The sequence below is a fragment of the Giraffa tippelskirchi genome, chromosome 3 (genome assembly GCF_054371585.1).
Source record: "Giraffa tippelskirchi isolate mGirTip1 chromosome 3, T2T-mGirTip1v1.2.pri, whole genome shotgun sequence".
NCBI lineage: Eukaryota > Metazoa > Chordata > Mammalia > Artiodactyla > Giraffidae > Giraffa > Giraffa tippelskirchi.
The window spans coordinates 129,517,091-129,534,116 of record NC_137277.1 but is presented as its reverse complement, the minus strand read 5'-3'; the positions used below and the strand labels follow the sequence as shown (position 1 = coordinate 129,534,116).

The window sequence follows — 17,026 nt, the reverse complement described above, 5'->3', positions numbered from 1 at the left end:
CTTGGCCTGATCCAGAGGCAGAAGGACAGTCAGATGAGGTCAGGGCAGTCAAGACATCCTGACATCAAACCTAGAGACCCACCATGGGGGTAGTCCCTGTGTTGGGGAGTTAATTCCATTTCACGTATCAGTTAACCATGAGATAGCAGGTTTATGTAAATCTGCTAGTAAAGTACTGAATAAAATGCTCCGAGGATATGCCAGTGACATTTTGGAAATCAGCATCAAGGAATCTAAGATAGAGGTTAAAACCCGAATCTGAAATTAACTATAAGAAGAAAGCTACTAAATATATAACAAGCTAAGTGGACAAATTGATACCGTAGTTCAGGATGATGCGGTCAAAGTGGAGGAGATATAACTGGTGAGACTGCACGTGTACATGCTCAGTTGCTCAGTCACGTCCGACTCTTTGTGACTGTATGGACTGTAGCCCTTCAGGCTTTTCCATCCGTGGAATTTTCCAGGCAAGAACACTGGAGTGGATTGCCAGTTCCTTCTCCAGGGAATCCCTGACCCAGGAATTGAACCCCCGATTCCTGCGTCTCCTGCTTTGTCAGGTGGATTCTTTGCCACTGAGCCACCTGCGAAGCCCGAGATATAATTAATTATAATTATGTTTCTGACAAGTGGCTTGAAAATCAAGAAGGAGTGCTCTTTCCCCCCCCTTTTTTTACACTCTCAAATAATTTTCAGAAATAGTTCTTCTTCCCTAGACTACAGGTGGTAAATATCCTGATGTGCCCAAAGTTACATTTTTAAAAGTTAACTCCAATTTGAAGAATTTCAGATAAGCTGGAGTATGTTAGTTGACATTTTCCAAAAATTTCAGGTGTCAGGTCTAGCTGTGTTGTAATACCAAATGCTTATTTTTTCTGTTTCCTTTATGGCCTCCCAGCTCACAAGATGGAAAATGATGTTTCTTGCCATTTTAGGCAGCCACATCCTGCTAATTGTCTCCCACCTCCAGAGTCGTTAAGCAGCAAAAACACTCATCATCTGTTAATGGGTGCCTCTGAATTATTCAGGGAAATTCTTAACCAATATAAATGGTGACTATACCGTCCCAATTCCTCCTTTTCACATTTCTGTCTCTTCCTCATAACTTTCAAACTTATGATCACTGTTAAAACATGCTGGAGAATCAGATATTCAAATAGTTTTGTTGCACTTGAGCTTCAGACCAGTGATTAGCTTGGAATTGGGATGTTTCCAGGAAAGAAGGCAGTGTGGCAATAATGGGTGTTCATTGGCAGGTGAATGAAGCTGTCTATTCTGTGATCACCTGAGAGGTTTTAAGGACTCCTGCTGGAATAGGGTCATCTTTCTTGTTTCTTCTTCCTGGGGCTTCCCTCTGGGGTCTTGAGGCAAGTGTTTGTTTTCATCATCTGTGCGAAGCTGCCTCCAAGTGGCCATCTGCCTCCTTGTTTGCATGGTTTCTTGGTATTGTTGCTACATTCATCTCATCACCCCAACCAGAAATCTCTCCCTTCCTCCCCTCCAGTCCTGACAGTCTCTATGTCCTGTGCAGCCCTTCTTCTTCATCACCTCATCATTTTATACAGTCTCAGGACCTTTCTCCTGGTCTCTCTCAGCAACACTTACCCCTTTCAAATCCATCCTCTGTGAACACCAGAAGAATAGAAATAATAAATTGTCCCTTGAATGGGGGAATATTTTTGAAATGCTATTTCTTTTCATTTTAAGTGCTACTGAATGGTTAAACTCTTTAACCATATACTTATAGTACTTTTATGAAAGTGAATTAGTTCATCATTTTTGATAGCTCCAGAATAATCTCAAGTAGATACTAAGATGATTATGTTTTTCTTCATATTTGAGATCCTATTACTTATGTGATTATCAGCCTAACCCATTATATATCCCTGTGCTTCTGCACATGCTGTTTGCTTTGCCAGAAATGGAGATTCTCTCGATATGGCCTTTGGTCATTGTGTCACAGTCTTCTCTGGAGTGAGTTTTACACAGGACCCCGGGGCCCCATGGGCTTGGTTGTGGCTATCTGCCTAGCAGTGTTCCTCCCAGATGAGGCAGGCTGATTAGCCCACTGAGGTGGGCTAATTAAATCCTTTGGTTCTTCTGTTTGTTTCCCACAGCAGTCTGAACTGTCAGCTGAAGAAAGTCCAGAAAAGTTAGGAACCTCCCAACTACATCGGCGAAAAGTCATTTCCTTGAACAAGCAGATTCTGCAGAAGACCAAACAACTAGAAGAGGTTGGTGTTTTCTTTTCATAATTTCATTCAAGTAAAATAAAGCCATTCTTCAAGAAGGGAGAAACTAGCAAAGGAGTCAAAATCTGTGTGTCAGAAAGATCAAAGGAGGCTGTGGCCCTTGGGCAACCCAGCCTCCACCTGTTTTTGTAAATAAATGCATGCATGCCAATCACTAAGTTATGTCCAACTCTTTGTGACCCCATGAATGGTAGCCTGTCAGTCTCCTCTGTCCATGGAATTTTCCAGGCAAGAATACTGGAGTGGGTTGTTGCCATTTCCTACATCAGGGATCTTCCCAACTCAGGGATTGAACCTGTGTCTCCTGCACTGGCAGGCAAATTCTTTACCACTGAGCCACCTGGGAAGCCTGTTTTTATAAATATTAATAGTTTCATTGAAATACATGCATATGCATTTGTTTACATATTTTCTGTGGCTACTTTTCAAGCTTCAGTGGGAGAATTGAGACCTACAAAACCTGAAATATTTTTATACCTAGTCTTTACAGAGAACATTTCCCAACCTCTGTTCTAAAAGAAGATCACTGGGCAAGAAGAGCATTAGTTAATTCACACAGGTTAGCTGAGCACCACTGTGCCGAGCACTGAAATAGGCCATGGTGGTGAAAGAAAAACAAGTTATGATCTCTGCTCTCAGGGTCTGGAGGTAGTGATGGGAAGACATATACCATCATTTTTTTTTTTTTTTGTCTTTATCAATTTAAATGCTTCAGCTGCCTTTTTTTTAGATTATAGGGATAATCCAAGTTCCCTGTAAATAAACCAGCTACTATGGAATTATATGATGATAAAAATGAGACTCTCCTGGTACTCGTCCAGTCCCATTGCTTAAAGCAATCCACTTTTCTAGCCTTTGCAAGCTCTTAAATCTGCTCATTCAGCTGGGGGGGGGGGGTTGGTTGTAAAAACTGAGTTTGATTTTCAATAATTTTATCACGTATATCTCTCAGTAATAGTAATGGCTAAAAAGGACTTTTTTTTTTTTAGAGTAATTACAAAGTGCTTTTCATAATTAACTCATTCAGTTCACATAACATCCTTATGAAGGAGGTACTATTATTATTCTCATTTACAAGGGACCTGAGACACAGAGAAGTGAAGTGGTCTTGCCTGTGGTCACACAGCTTGTTAGCGGTGGAGCCAAGACCGTACCGTACAGATCTATCTCATCCTTTCTGATGCTGCCTAGTGTGACATAGTATATGTGTGCTATGGCTTATTTAACCTGTTCCTCTATTCATGAGGCTTTTTCCCAGGACCTTTTTTCCCAGTTGTAAGTTGATGATGAACATCTTTGTACAGTCATCTTTGTGCAAATATATAAATATTTCTGTAAAATGGATTTTAGGAAGTGGAACTGCTGGATCAAAAAATATATGCATTTTCAATCTTCCTAGAAACTGTTAAATTATTCACCAATTATTTTATTAGTTTACACTTCTACACATAATAGTATGTGAGAAAATCCAGACTCTTTAAATCCAGATGACCTCCTGTAAGGTCATGTAGATCGAAGGCAACTGGTATACACCTGCAGCCTTAGTGACAGGAGCCACAGAGTCTTAGCCCACAGAGAAATGGGAGGAGGAGTATGATAAGAGAAGAAATGAAGAACATCTCATGGCCCAACAGCGGGATATGCTGTAAAGGCAGAGAACAGGAAGGTAGCTAGTAGCTTACTGACAAGAAACCTGAGATTGAGGAAAGAGGAACCAAAGGAGGTGTTAACCGGTGGGCTGAGTGTTGGGGGTTTAGTATAGGGGTTCATGATGAATAAGAAGATGGAGGTGGGAGAATCATGGAAGACTCCAGCAAGACAAAACCTTAGCTAAGCTACTGGGACAGTTCCTGTTAGAGAAAAGATGAAGGAAACTCTATTAGTTTAGTTAATTAAAGAGAAGAGAAGAATCTTTCCTTCCTTAGCAAGTTCCTACTTCCCTGCCAGGATACAGCCCCCATGGGTCTTTGTTGGTGAAGCCTTCCTTGATGAGCAAGCTGACTCTTTGCTTGGCTTCCCCAGGCCTGTCTCTGACCAAGCTCTTCCCATACTTTAATCCTCCGCTTACTGGTTTAGCAACTTGAGGGGCAAGGTTTGTGCTGTGTTCTTCGTCTTCTGCCGTACACCTCATTTGAGCAGAGCCTTGGGTAAATGTCAGATGAGTGGGTGGGTACAGGGTTGCGGGGTGGTGCAGGAAGGTGGGTGAAACAGGTGGAAAATGGCAGGATCTCTTCCTGGAGCTTCAAGAGTTAAACCATTAGGATTTCAAGAGAAAAACAAACTTTCTCAGAAATACTCTCATCCACAGTGATACAGATAGTTTAATAGGAGTCCTCATTGCACAGATGGCTCCCTTTGCAAAGTGAGAGGCCAAAGCTCCCAGCTTCCCCTGCCTTTATCTCTTCTGCCCTCTGCTTGTGGTGGCTTCCTGAGAGGCCTGGCTGGAAACGCATCAGTTATGAAGACTGGTAACTCGAAGCACGATTTAGGAGTAATGATGGTGTAGGTGGTGTAACTCTAACCACATCTGTAGATGATGTAATTCTAATAGGTCGCTTACAGGCTCAAACATTGGCCGAGTTGAAAGTTCCCTGGAAGTCCAGTGGGTAGGACTCCTTGCTCTATCTTCTGGGGCCTGGGTTCAATCCCTGGTTGGGGAACTAATGGTCTTACAAGTGGCATGGCACGGCCGATAAATAAACGAATATATATTTTTTTAATGGGCTGAGTTATTTTGAAATAATTGTTGAGACATAACATATAATTTCTCATTGGTAATTTGTATGCAAGTAACAACCAAAGTGTTGGGTGAGTCTAACTGTGGTTTTCTACCACATCCCCTTTTCAAAAGTAGAAATGTGAAAACCCTTTGAGCTTTGAATAGAATGTTTTCAGATATCTAAAAGTTCATGGACAGCATGGGATACACCTTTTTGGGTAAAGAAAAGGGAAATGACATTTTTGAGATGTAAGTTTATGATTGTGTAATTTTGAGCAGTAAAAGTAATTCACCATCTTTCTCTTCATTGAAGTCCTGACTCCTTTCTCCAATCTGGCATTGTTTGCCTTCCTGTCACATTTTATACTAGGGCTTCCCAGGTGGTACAGTGGTAAAGAATCCCCCTGCCAATTCAGGAGACGTGAGGGATGTGGATTCAATCGCTGGGTTGAGAAAATCCCCTGAAGTACGAAATAGTAACCCACTCCAGTATTCTTGCCTGGGAAATACCATGGACAGAGGAGCCTGGCAGGCTACAGTTCATGGGGTCGCAAAGAGTCGCACACTGAGCAACTGAGCATGCACACACAAATTCTGTGTTAGATTCTTGAGTGCTTCAGTGTAGTTTGTATCCTGTGAACCAGCAAGTTCATTAACTGAATTGATTGTAGCCATATAGTAAACTCAGACCTGAATTTGAATCTAAGCTTTATCAGTTATCAACTATGAAACTTTAGTGATTTACCCCTTCTGAATCTTTTCTTTCTCATTTGTTAAATAAGGATACTGTCTTCTTCCATTGAATATAAGAATTCATTGTTAGGATTCATGCAGAATACCTAGTACATCACCTGACACATGGTTGGTGCTAATTGAATCTAAAATGTCTGCATTTGCTCAGCTTAAATCTTTCTGAGCTCCCATTTTCTCATCTGTGAAACATGGATACCGCCAGTATCTGTGCTGTTGTGAGGATCAAATGAGAGCAGATATCTTTTATCTTTCATTTACAGCTTCAGGCAAGTCGTACTGACCTACAAGCCACATATGAAGGGAAAAAGAAAACCCTGACAGAGGTGAGCAGATTTCCTTCCTCCATGGGTCTTGTTGGGAATTGTTTGACCTGCACTACTAACAGGACACTCACATCATCAGTCCGTGTGGAAGGGTCACGATATCTTTCTTAGGGCTCAGGTCCATCTGGACAAAGGACAGTCACACAGTAGCATGTCTCGAGCCATGTTTATCCATGCTACTGTGTTCTAAACCATCAGGGTCTTGGGTGGAGGAGAAGATTGCTGTGAGCTACAAGGGTCAGGAAAACTTCCTGAGGACAGAGGGTCTGACAAGCAGGGTGGCCATGTGAAAGAACACAGAAGATCATTCACGGTAAATGACCCCTGCTCCCCAAGCCACAGGCTGGAGAAAGTACCAGAACACTGGATTCCTTGGGAGTGAGAAGGTCTCTTTTTGTAAAATGACACAACTACAGAGGGTATAATTTGTTGTTCAGAATTGCCAGTGATCTCCTGGTAGAATGGGGGAGGGAGTCTCTGGAGGAAAAGGGGGTTGTAAGTTTGTTTTGACCCCATGATCCATTTCCTAACCCAGATTGCAATGGTGCTGTCCTCCATCAGCATCACAGCATAGCTTACCCACCACTTCCAATTACCTAGGAAACCAGGCGAGAAAAGCAAATACACAAGATGCCAGCTCTGGCATGAGGGGAGCTTAGGTCTTTCTATTTCCGTCCCTGTTTCTACAGAAAGCTAGTCCTCATCCAGGTGTGAAAAACTCTCCTCCCTATGTCTTTGGTGCTCAGCCGACAGCTATCCCTGCGGGGTCCCCACCTAGTACTTTCTGGACCATGTGGAAACGGGACTGATCTTCAGAGACATTTCTGAAGCCAAGGCAGTCCCTATTTTTTTATTTTTTTAATTTCACATGAAATTTGCACTTTTAAAATGGTAGTTTCTCTAGCAGTACGCAGCACTTAGTTCCCTGACTTGTTGCTGCTGCTGCTGCTAAGTCGCTTCAGTTGTGTCCAATTCTGTATGACCCCAAAGACAGCAGCCCACCAGACTCCCCCGTCCCTGGGATTCTCCAGGGAAGAATACTGGAGTGGGTTGCCATTTCCTTCTCCAGTGCAAGAAAGTGAAAAGTGAAAGTGAAGTCACTCAGTCGTGTCCGACTCTTAGCGACCCCATGGACTGCAGCCTACCAGGCTCCTCCGTCCATGGGATTTTCCAGGCAAGATACTGGAGTGGGGTGCCATTGCCTTCTCCCCCTGACTTGTTATAAACCTGACAAAGCTTTATAATTCTGAGCTGGACTGGTCTCTTCAGTTATTGTCAGAATGTTTGAGAAGGACAGGCACGAGGATAACAAATTAGAGGAATTTTTAAAAATTCTTTCTAAAGATGCCCGTGTTGCATCTGGACACATCAGTTTACTTTACACTGTTCTGTGACTCCATTCCTTTCGGATCAGATGGCAAGCTCCTTGGTGGAACCCCCGCTGCTGTCTTCCTGTGCACACTTCACAGTCCTGGCTTAACGGGTGCCAAGTCATGGACCCATCTTTGTATAACAATCTGGAAGACATTCAAGGCAGAACATCTTGATAAAATCCTAAGTGGCTGTCAAGTCACTTTTGATACTAAACACTGAATCAAATATTTTTTGAGCTTAGTTTCCAAGCTCTTCCAAGACTTCAAGCTCTCAGTGTTTCTGTTTACCTTCTAAGGGCTCACGGCTCAGGCTGGGGGCAGAGCGGCAGTTTCTGCTGAGTCAGAGATCTCCATTGTGTTCCTTTGCACTGGTTTTTGGAACTTAAGTAAAGGCCCTTTCATTTTGGGTGAAATTCCTCTTGGTAGATTGGATCTAGGCTGGTCTTTGGAGAGAGATCAAGCCCTGAGCCTTTGGAGTGGGAGCACTGACTCCAAGACCCTAGACAACCAGAGAACTAACCCTAGGGAGTATCAAATAATGAGAACTCACACAAAGGAAACCACTTGAATACAAGACCTGGCATCACCCAACCAACAGTAGCACCCTATGCAGGACGCCTCATCTAAACAACAAACAAAACAAAAATACAAACCAAATCATCAGCAGACAGGATTACCACTTCACTCAGCGTTTTCCATCAGAGGAAAAACAAACAAAAACTTAGCACAAATCTCACCCTATACGAAGCTTACACAAACCAATGGACCAACCTTAGGAGGGCAGAAACCAAAAGGAAGAATTCAAGCCTGGGAAAAGAAGACCTCAAACACAATCAGTTAAAAAAAAAAATGAAAAGGCAGCGAAATACTACACAAATGAAGGAACAAACTAGAAACACAGAAGTCTAAATAAATGAAGAGGAAGTAGGCAAACTACCTGAAAAAGAATTCAGAATAATGATAGTAAAGATGATCAGAAACCTTGAAAACAAAATGGAGAAAATTCAAGAATCAATTAACAAATACCGAGAAGAATTAAAGAATAAACATGCAGAGACAAACAACATAATTACTGAAATTAAAAATACTCTAGAAGGAATCAGTAGCAGAATATCTGAAGCAGAAGAACGAATCATTGAGCTGGAAGATAAAATGGTAGAAATAACTTCTGAAGAACAGAATAAAATAAAAAGAATGAAAAGAACTGAGGATAGTCTCAGAGACCTATGGGACAATATCAAACGCACCAACATTCAAATCATAGGGGTCCCAGAAGAAGAAGAGAAAAAGAAAGGGTATGAGAAAATTTTTGAAGAGATTATAGTTGAAAATGTCCCTAACATGGAAAAGGAAATAGTCAATCAAGTCCAAGGGGCACAAAGAGTCCCATACAGGATAAACCCAAGGAGAAACATGCCAAGACACATCTAATCAAACTAACAAACACTAAACACAAAGATAAGACTATTAAAAGCAGCAAGGGAGAAGCAACAAGTAACGTACAAGGGAAACCCCATACGCTTAACAGCTGATCTTTCAGCAGAAACTCTGCAGGCCAGAAGGGAATGGCAGGATATATTTAAAGTATTGAAAGGGAAACATCTACAACCAAGATTACAGTACCCAGCAAGGATATCATTCAAAATTGATGGAGAAATAAAAAGCTTTTCAGATAAGCAAAAGTTAAGAGAATTCACTACTACCAAACCAGCTTTACAACAAATGTTAAACGGACTTATATAGTCAAGAAATACAAGGGAAGAGAAAAGATCTACACCATGATCAAGTTGGATTTACTCCAGGAATACAAGGATTCTTCAATATATGCAAATCAGTCAATGTGATATGTGTGTGTGTGTGTGTGTGTTAGTTGCTTAGTTGTGTCCGACTCTTTGCAACCCCATAGACTGTAGCCCACCAGGCCCCTCTGTCCCTGGGAATCTCCAGGCAAGAACACTGGAGTAGGTTGCCATTTCCTTCTCCAAAAGGAACTACAGAAAGAAAGAAAGTGAAGTCGCTCAGTCGTGTCCGACTCTTTGCAGTCCCATGGACTGTAGCCTACCAGGCTCCTCCATCTGTGGAGTTTTCCAGGCAGGAGTACTGGAGTGAGTTGCCATTTCCTTCTCCACAATCAATGTGATACACTATATTAACAATTTGAAAGATAGAAACCATATGATAATATCAATAGAGGCAGAAAAAGCCTTTGAAAAAATTCAGCACCCATTTATGATTAAAACTCTTCAAAAAATGGGCATAGAAGGAACCTACCTCACATAGTAAAGGCCATATATGATAAGCCTACAGCAAACATTATTCTCAATGGTGAAAAATTGAAAGCATTCCCCCTAAGATCAGGAACAGGACAAGAGTGTCCACTTTCACCACTATTATGCAACATAATTCTGGAAGTCCTAGCAACAGTAATCAGAGAAGAAAAAGAAAGAAAAGGAACCCAGATTGGAAAAGAAGAAGTAAAGCTCTCACTGTTTGCAGATGACATGATACTGTACATAGAAAACCCTAAAGATAGTATCAGAAAATTACTAGAGCTAATCAGTGAATTTAGCGAAGTTGCAGGATACAAAATCAATACACAGAAATCACTTCCATTTCTATATACTAACAATGAAAAATCAGAGAAATTAAGGAGTCCATCCTATTCACCATTGCAACAATCTAGGAATAAACTTACCTAAGGAGACAAAAGAACTGTACACAGAAAATTATAAGACACCAATGAAAGAAATCAAAGATGACATAAATAGATGGAGAGATATTCCATGTTCCTGGGTAGGAAGAATCAATATTGTGAAAATAACATATTACCAAATGCAATCTACAGATTCAGTGCTGCCCCTATCAAATTACCAAAGGCATTTTTCACAGAACTAGAACAAAAAATTTCACAATTCGTATGGAAACACAAAATACCCCAAATAGTCAAAGCTTTCTTGAGAAAGAAGAATGGAGCTGGAGGAATCAACCTTCCTGACTTCAGTTATACTATAAAGCTACAGTCATCAAGACAGTATGGTACTGGCACAAAAACAGAAATATAGATCAGTGGAACAAGATAGAAAGCCCAGAAATAAACCCATGCACCTGTGGGTACCTTATTTTTGACAAAAGAGGCAAGAATATACAATGGGGCAAAGACAGCCTCTTCAATAAATGGTGTTGGGAAAACTGGACAGCTACATGTAGAAGGAATGAAATTAGAACACTTCCTAACATCATACGCAAAGATAAACTCCAAATGGATTAAAGACCTAAATATAAAACCAGAAACTATAGAACAATCCTACGGACTCTGAGGGAGAAGGTGAGGGTGGGACGTTCTGAGAGAATAGCATTGAAACATGTATATTGTCATATGTGAAATACGACACCATTCCATGTTCGATGCATGAGACAAATGCTCAGGACCGGGGCAATGGGATGACCCAGAGGGATGGGATGGGGAGGGAGGTGGGTGGGGGGTCCAGGAAGGGGAACACATGTAAACCCATGGCTGATTCATGTCAATGTATGGCAAAAACTATTACAATATTGTAAAGTAATTAGCCCCCAACTAAAATAAATAAATTTATTAAAAAAAAAAAAAAAAAAACTCTTAGAGGAAAACATAGGCAGAACAGTCAATGACATAAACCAAAGCAATATCCTCTATGACCCATCTCCTAGAGTAATGGGAATAAAAACAAAAGTAAACAAGTGGGACCTGATTAAACTTAAAAGCTTTTGCACAGCAAAGGAAACTATAAGCAAGGTGAAAAGACAACTCATAGAATGGGAGAAAATAATAGCAAATGAAACAACTGACAAAGGATTAATTTCCAAAATATACAAGCAGTTCATACAACTCAATACCAGAAAAACAAACAACCCAATCAAAAAGTGGGGAAAAGACTTAAAACGGACATTTCTCCAAAGAAGACATACAGATAGCTGACAAACACATGAAAAGATGCTCAACATCGCTCATTATTAGAGAAATTCAAATCAAAACTACAATGAGATATCACCTCACACCATTCAGAATGGCCCTTATCAAAAAGTCTACAAACAGTAAATGCTGGAGAGAGTGTGGGGAAGAGGGAACACTCTTGCACTGTTAGTGGGAATGTAAATTGATACAGCCACTATGGAAGATGGTATGGAGATTCCTTAAAAAACTAGGAATAAAACCACCATATGCTAAGCTTAGTCACTCAGTTGTGTCCGACTCTTTGTGACCCCATGGACTGTAGCCTCCAGGATCATTTGTCCATGGGGATTTTCCAGGCAAGAATACTGGAGTGGGTTGCCATGCCCTCCTCCAGGGTAAAACCACTATCAGTTCAGTCGGTCAGTCATGTCCAACTCTTTGCGACCACATGAACTGCAGCACACCAGGCCTCCCTGTCCATCACCAACTCCCGGAGCCTACCCAAACTCATGTCCATTGAGTCGGTGATGCCATCCAACCATCTCATCCTCTGTCGTCCCCTTCTCCTCCTGCCCTCAATCTTTCCCAGCACCAGGGTCTTTTCAAATGAGTCAGCTTTTCGCATCAGGTGGCCAAAGTATTGGAGTTTCAGCTTCAAAATCAGTCCTTCTATTGAACACCCAGGACTGTTCTCCTTTAGGATGGACTGGTTGGATCTCCTTGCAGTCCAAGGGACTCGCAAGAGTCTTCTCCAACACCACAGTTCAAAAGCATCAATTCTTTGGCACTCAGCTTTCTTTAGAGTCCAACTTTCATATCCATACTTGACCACTGAAAAAACCATAGCCTTGACTAAATGGACCTTTGTTGACAAAGTAATATCTCTGCTTTTTAATATGCTGTCTAGGTTGGTCATAACTTTCCTTCCAAGGAGTAAGCATCTTTTAATTTCATGGCTGCAGTCACCATCTGCAGTGATTTTGGAGCCCCAAAAAATAAAGTCAGCCACTGTTTCCCCATCTATTTGCCATGAAGTGATGGGACCGGATGCCGTGATCTTAGTTTTCTGAATGTTGAGCCTTAAGCCAACCTTTTCACTCTCCTCTTTCACTTTCATCAAGAGACTCTTTAGTTCTTCTTCACTTTCTGCCATAAGGGTGGTGTCATCTGCGTATCTGAGCTTATTGATATTTCTCCCAGCAATCTTGATTCCAGATTGTGCTTCATCCAGCCCAGCATTTCTCATGATATACTCTGCATATAAGTTAAATAAGCAGGGTGATAATACACAGCCTTGATGTACTCCTTTTCCTATTTGAAACCCATCTGTTGTTCCGTGACCAGTTCTAACTGTTGCTTCCTGACCTGCATACAGGTTTCTCAAGAGGCAGGTCAGGTGGTCTGGTATTCCCATCTCTTTCAGAATTTTCCACAGTTTATTGTGATCCACACTGTCAAAGGCTTTGGCATAGTTAATAGAGCAGAAATAGATGTTTTTCTAGAACTCTCTTGTGAAACTAGGCCATGCCGTGTGGGACCACCCAAGACGGACAGGTCGTGGTGGAGAGATCTGACAGAATGTGGTCCACTAGAGAAGGGAATGGCAAACCACTTCAGTATTCTTGCCTTGAGAACCCCATGAATAGTATGAACAGTATGAAAACCACCATATGACCCAGCAGTCCCACTCCTAGGCATATACCCTAAGGAAACCAAAATTGAAAAAGACACATGTATCCCATTGTTCACTGCAGCACTATTTACAATAGCTAGAACATGGAATCCATCTAGATGCCCATCGACAGATGAATGCATAAAGAAGTTGTGGTGCATATACCCAATGGACAATTACTCAGCCATAATAAGGAATGCATTTGTGTCAGTTCTGATGAGGTGAATGAACCTATAACCTATTATACAGAGTGAAGTGAGTCAGAATGAGAAATACTGTATTCTAAAGCATATGTCACTTCATGGGAAATAGATGAGGAAACAGTGGAAACAGTGTCAGACTTGATTTTTTTGGGCTCCAAAATCACTGCTGATGGTGACTGCAGCCATGAAATTAAAAGATGCTTACTCCTTGGAAAGATGGTTATGACCAACCTAGATAGCATATTTAAAAGCAAAGACATTACTTTGCCAACAAAGGTCCATCTAGTAAAGGCTATGGTTTTTCCAGTGGTCGTGTATGGATGTGAGAGTTGGACGGTGAAGAAAGCTGAGCACCGCAGAATTGATGCTTTTGAACTGTGGTGTTGGAGAAGACTCTTGAGAGTCCCTTGGACTGCAAGGAGATCCAACCAGTCCATCCTAAAGGAGATCAGTCCTGGGTGTTCATTGGAAGGACTGATGTTGAAGCTGAAACTCCAATACTTTGGCCACCTCATGCGAAGAGTTGATTCATTGGAAAAGACCCTAATGCTGGGAAGGATTGGGGAAAGGAGGAGAAGGGGGTGACAGAGGATGAGATGGTTGGATGGCATCACCGACTTGATGGACATGAGTTTGGGTAAACTCTGGGAGTTGGTGATGGACAGGGAGGCCTGGCGTGCTGCGATTCATGGGGTTGCAAAGAGTCGGACATGACTGAGTGAACTGAACTGAACTGAAAGCATATATACAGAATCTAGAATAATGGTACTGAAGAATTTATTCTCAAGGCAGCAATGGAGGAACAGACATAGAGAATAGACTTATGGACATGAGGAAAGGAAAGGAGAGGGTGAGATGTATGGAGAGAATAACATGGAAACTTATGTTACCATATGTAAAATAGATAGCCAATAGGAATTTGCTGTATGGCTCAGGAAACTCAAACAGGGGCTCTGTATCCATCTAGATGGATGGCATGGGGCAGGAGATGGGAGACGAGGTTCAAAATGGAGGGGATATAGGTATACCTATGGCTGATTGATGCTGAGGATTGACAGAAAACAAAATTCTGTAAAACAATTATCCTTCAATAAAAAAAATAAAAAAATATTTTTTGAATTCTTGCATGTGCTAGAAAGGTGGAAGGTTCGAATTAAGTTAGTAATAGGAGATACTCTCCCTATCCTCACATGGTAATAGCAGCCAACATTGCGATGTGCTGGCTGTGCTGTGGGCACATCATTTGTGTTATCATTGAATCGTCCTGTCAACCCTGGCAGCACACTGTTAATATTCCGGCTGTGCTGCTGGAGAAACTGAGGCAGAAAGGCCGTGCAGATTCCAGTGCTGGAGACCTGGCACCATGACCTCTCAGGGAGCTTACCATCTAGTCAGACAGTCAAACTAATTCTTATCTAGGAAAATGGGAGGCTGTGGCTGAACAATGTAGGAAGAAGCCTGATTTAGTCAAAATACTGAAGACCAGGACCCTGAATCAGTAATGAGCTCTGCCTTTGGGCCTCGGTCTCCTTACCTGTTCAAGGCAAGGACTGGGCACATGAGCACTCTGAGCCCTTTCATGCCAGTGCGCCAGGTTTTACCTCTTCAGCAAAACCTAGGGGCACTGGAAAACAGGGAAGACCTGCTTTCCCTGGAATATAGGAAAATAAAGCAGGGTGTGGAAGGTAGAGGATGGATGGCAGCCCTGACATGTGGGGGAGGCTCTGCGGGCCCCTGCATCAGTGGAGGGCCCCTTCTAGCCTGTGCACTTTTTAATTTCAGCAGTCACAACTTTAATTTCTTATGTGGAGGTTGATTCTTTTTTATATATGGAGGATCCTCTCCAGCCTAAGGGCACTGACTGTGTCTGAAGTTTTCCTTGATCTACAAACTATCCCTTCAGATCAGAATTCATTTGTTGAGTTGATACCTTTTTTACAGTTTTGTCTTTCTTAAAATATGTGATAATTCTTAATGGTGTGCTTATTTGTGATTCTGAAATTTTCTGTTATCAGCTGTATGGATTCTGTATTCATTTTATGCAGCATGCCTCACATAACTATTTTAGAAGGGGAGTCCTACTGTTTGGTGGTATCAGCCAGTGGTAACTGATATTTAGGGTCAGGACACTGTCCCTCCTGAGTCTTGCCAGCTCTCTGGGAGCCACCCTGCCTCTGGGACTCATGCGCCAGCTCTTGGGTTAAGGGAAGCAGGCTTCACTGCACAGCCCACTGGCTCTTCCTAACACAGACCACAGTCCTGCCGCCCAGTTCTTCCCACACCTGCTGGATCCACACGGTGGTCCTTCACTGGCCAGTCTTACCTGGTACCATCTTTCTTGTCCCCAAGGTGCCCACTCCTGTCATCAAACAGAATCACCTGAACTTCCCAGGACTTGAGAAAGAAGGGCTTGCTGCCACATGTTCTCAGCTAGAACTCTTGGAAGTTCTTTAACTTTTTTTTTAATAGGTAACACATTCACATAGTTCAAAATTCAAAAAGTACAAAATGTGTCCCCCTGTGACCCAAGCAGCTACTCTGTCTAGAGGGTAACCAATCACTTGTGAATCTTTTCAGAAAATTTTTGTGTACATACAAATAACATGTGGGTTCTTTAATACATGTGTATAAAAGATATACACATGTATGCCTTCCTTGATGCACATTGGAATCATGGTTTTATATGTTTTCTTCAACTTACAGTAAGTGTTAGAGATCATCATAAAAGAACTGTTTATTCTTTTTTAATAGCAGCTTAATATTGTGTTGTACAGTAGATATACACACCTTAAAAATTAAAATCTGACTTTCCTTAAAGTTTGTTTTTTAAAATCTCCACTGACTCAGAGAAAGAAAATGCAGTTTTTCAAGATAGGCGATTTAACCCTGCCCCTGTGAGTAGCCCCAATAGTGGTATCCTGAGATTGAAACCCAGGTCTGTCTCTCATAGCCGCTGCTTTTATTTACTTCTTCCCACTGAAAGGCACCTGCTGTCAGCATTACTTTGGCTTTCCGCCCACTTGCTACTGTGATTTAAAGGTATTGCCAAGGTTTCTTTTACCAACAGCATGTGTCAGGAAGGCTGTAGTTTTGATCTTTCTCTGCTGTCCTTCCAGCCCCATCCTGTTCCTCTTGTCCACCTGTTTTCTCAGTGTACGGCCATGTCCAGTGGGCTGGGCCACCTGTCTAGAGAGGGCGCAGGTATGGGCCAGGAGGGAGAATGGAAGCCCTCGCCTCCTGTCCTGGCAAGTGTCCAGCAATGTGCCTCTTTCTCTCTCATAGCTCAAGGGTCACAGTGAGAAACTGGACAAAGAGCAGACAGCTCTCGAGAAGATAGAGGCCAAAGCCGATCCGAGGTAGGAGACCTCAACATGTATTTATTTTCTCTGTGAGTGTGGCTGGTGGTTGGAGAACAGGGCTGAGGAGCCCAGATCATGGCTGCTGGCGCCGTTCTGCCAGTTGCTTCACCACTGATCCTGATCTGGGGCTGCCTTCTTTCTCTTCTTCCCACTTCCCCATGGGTCAGGAGCAGCTATGTTTTGTACTTCATTTTGTCTGTTTTCTCATTTTTAGAAAGCAAGTAATACATGCAAGGTTCAAAAAGACATACACAGAAAAGTCTTCTCCCGCCCCTGCCCCCAGCTACCCGGTCCTCCTCCCTTGGAGTCAGCCATGGTTACCAGGTTTTAGTAACAGCACTGATCTTACCCTGTCCTTCAAGAATGAAAATGTTGTCATTTTTTTGCCAAGACACTGGGTTTAGGGTTTTTGGGTTTTTTTAATTAATTTTCTTTAGACAA

At 42.1% G+C, this 17,026-nt stretch overlaps 1 protein-coding gene across 4 annotated transcripts in view; it reads left to right on the top strand.

The window, feature by feature from the left end:
- CCDC93 (CCC complex scaffolding subunit CCDC93) overlaps positions 1–17,026 on the top strand; it is a 101,565-nt gene that overhangs the window by 63,764 nt on the left and 20,775 nt on the right. For all 4 annotated transcript variants that reach the window (XM_081575838.1, XM_081575837.1, XM_081575836.1 and 1 more), the window contains 3 exons: positions 2,118–2,234; positions 5,985–6,047; positions 16,509–16,582. In XM_081575838.1, the coding sequence (XP_081431964.1) occupies positions 2,118–2,234; positions 5,985–6,047; positions 16,509–16,582 (254 nt within the window). The remainder of the gene's footprint in view (positions 1–2,117; positions 2,235–5,984; positions 6,048–16,508; positions 16,583–17,026) is intronic.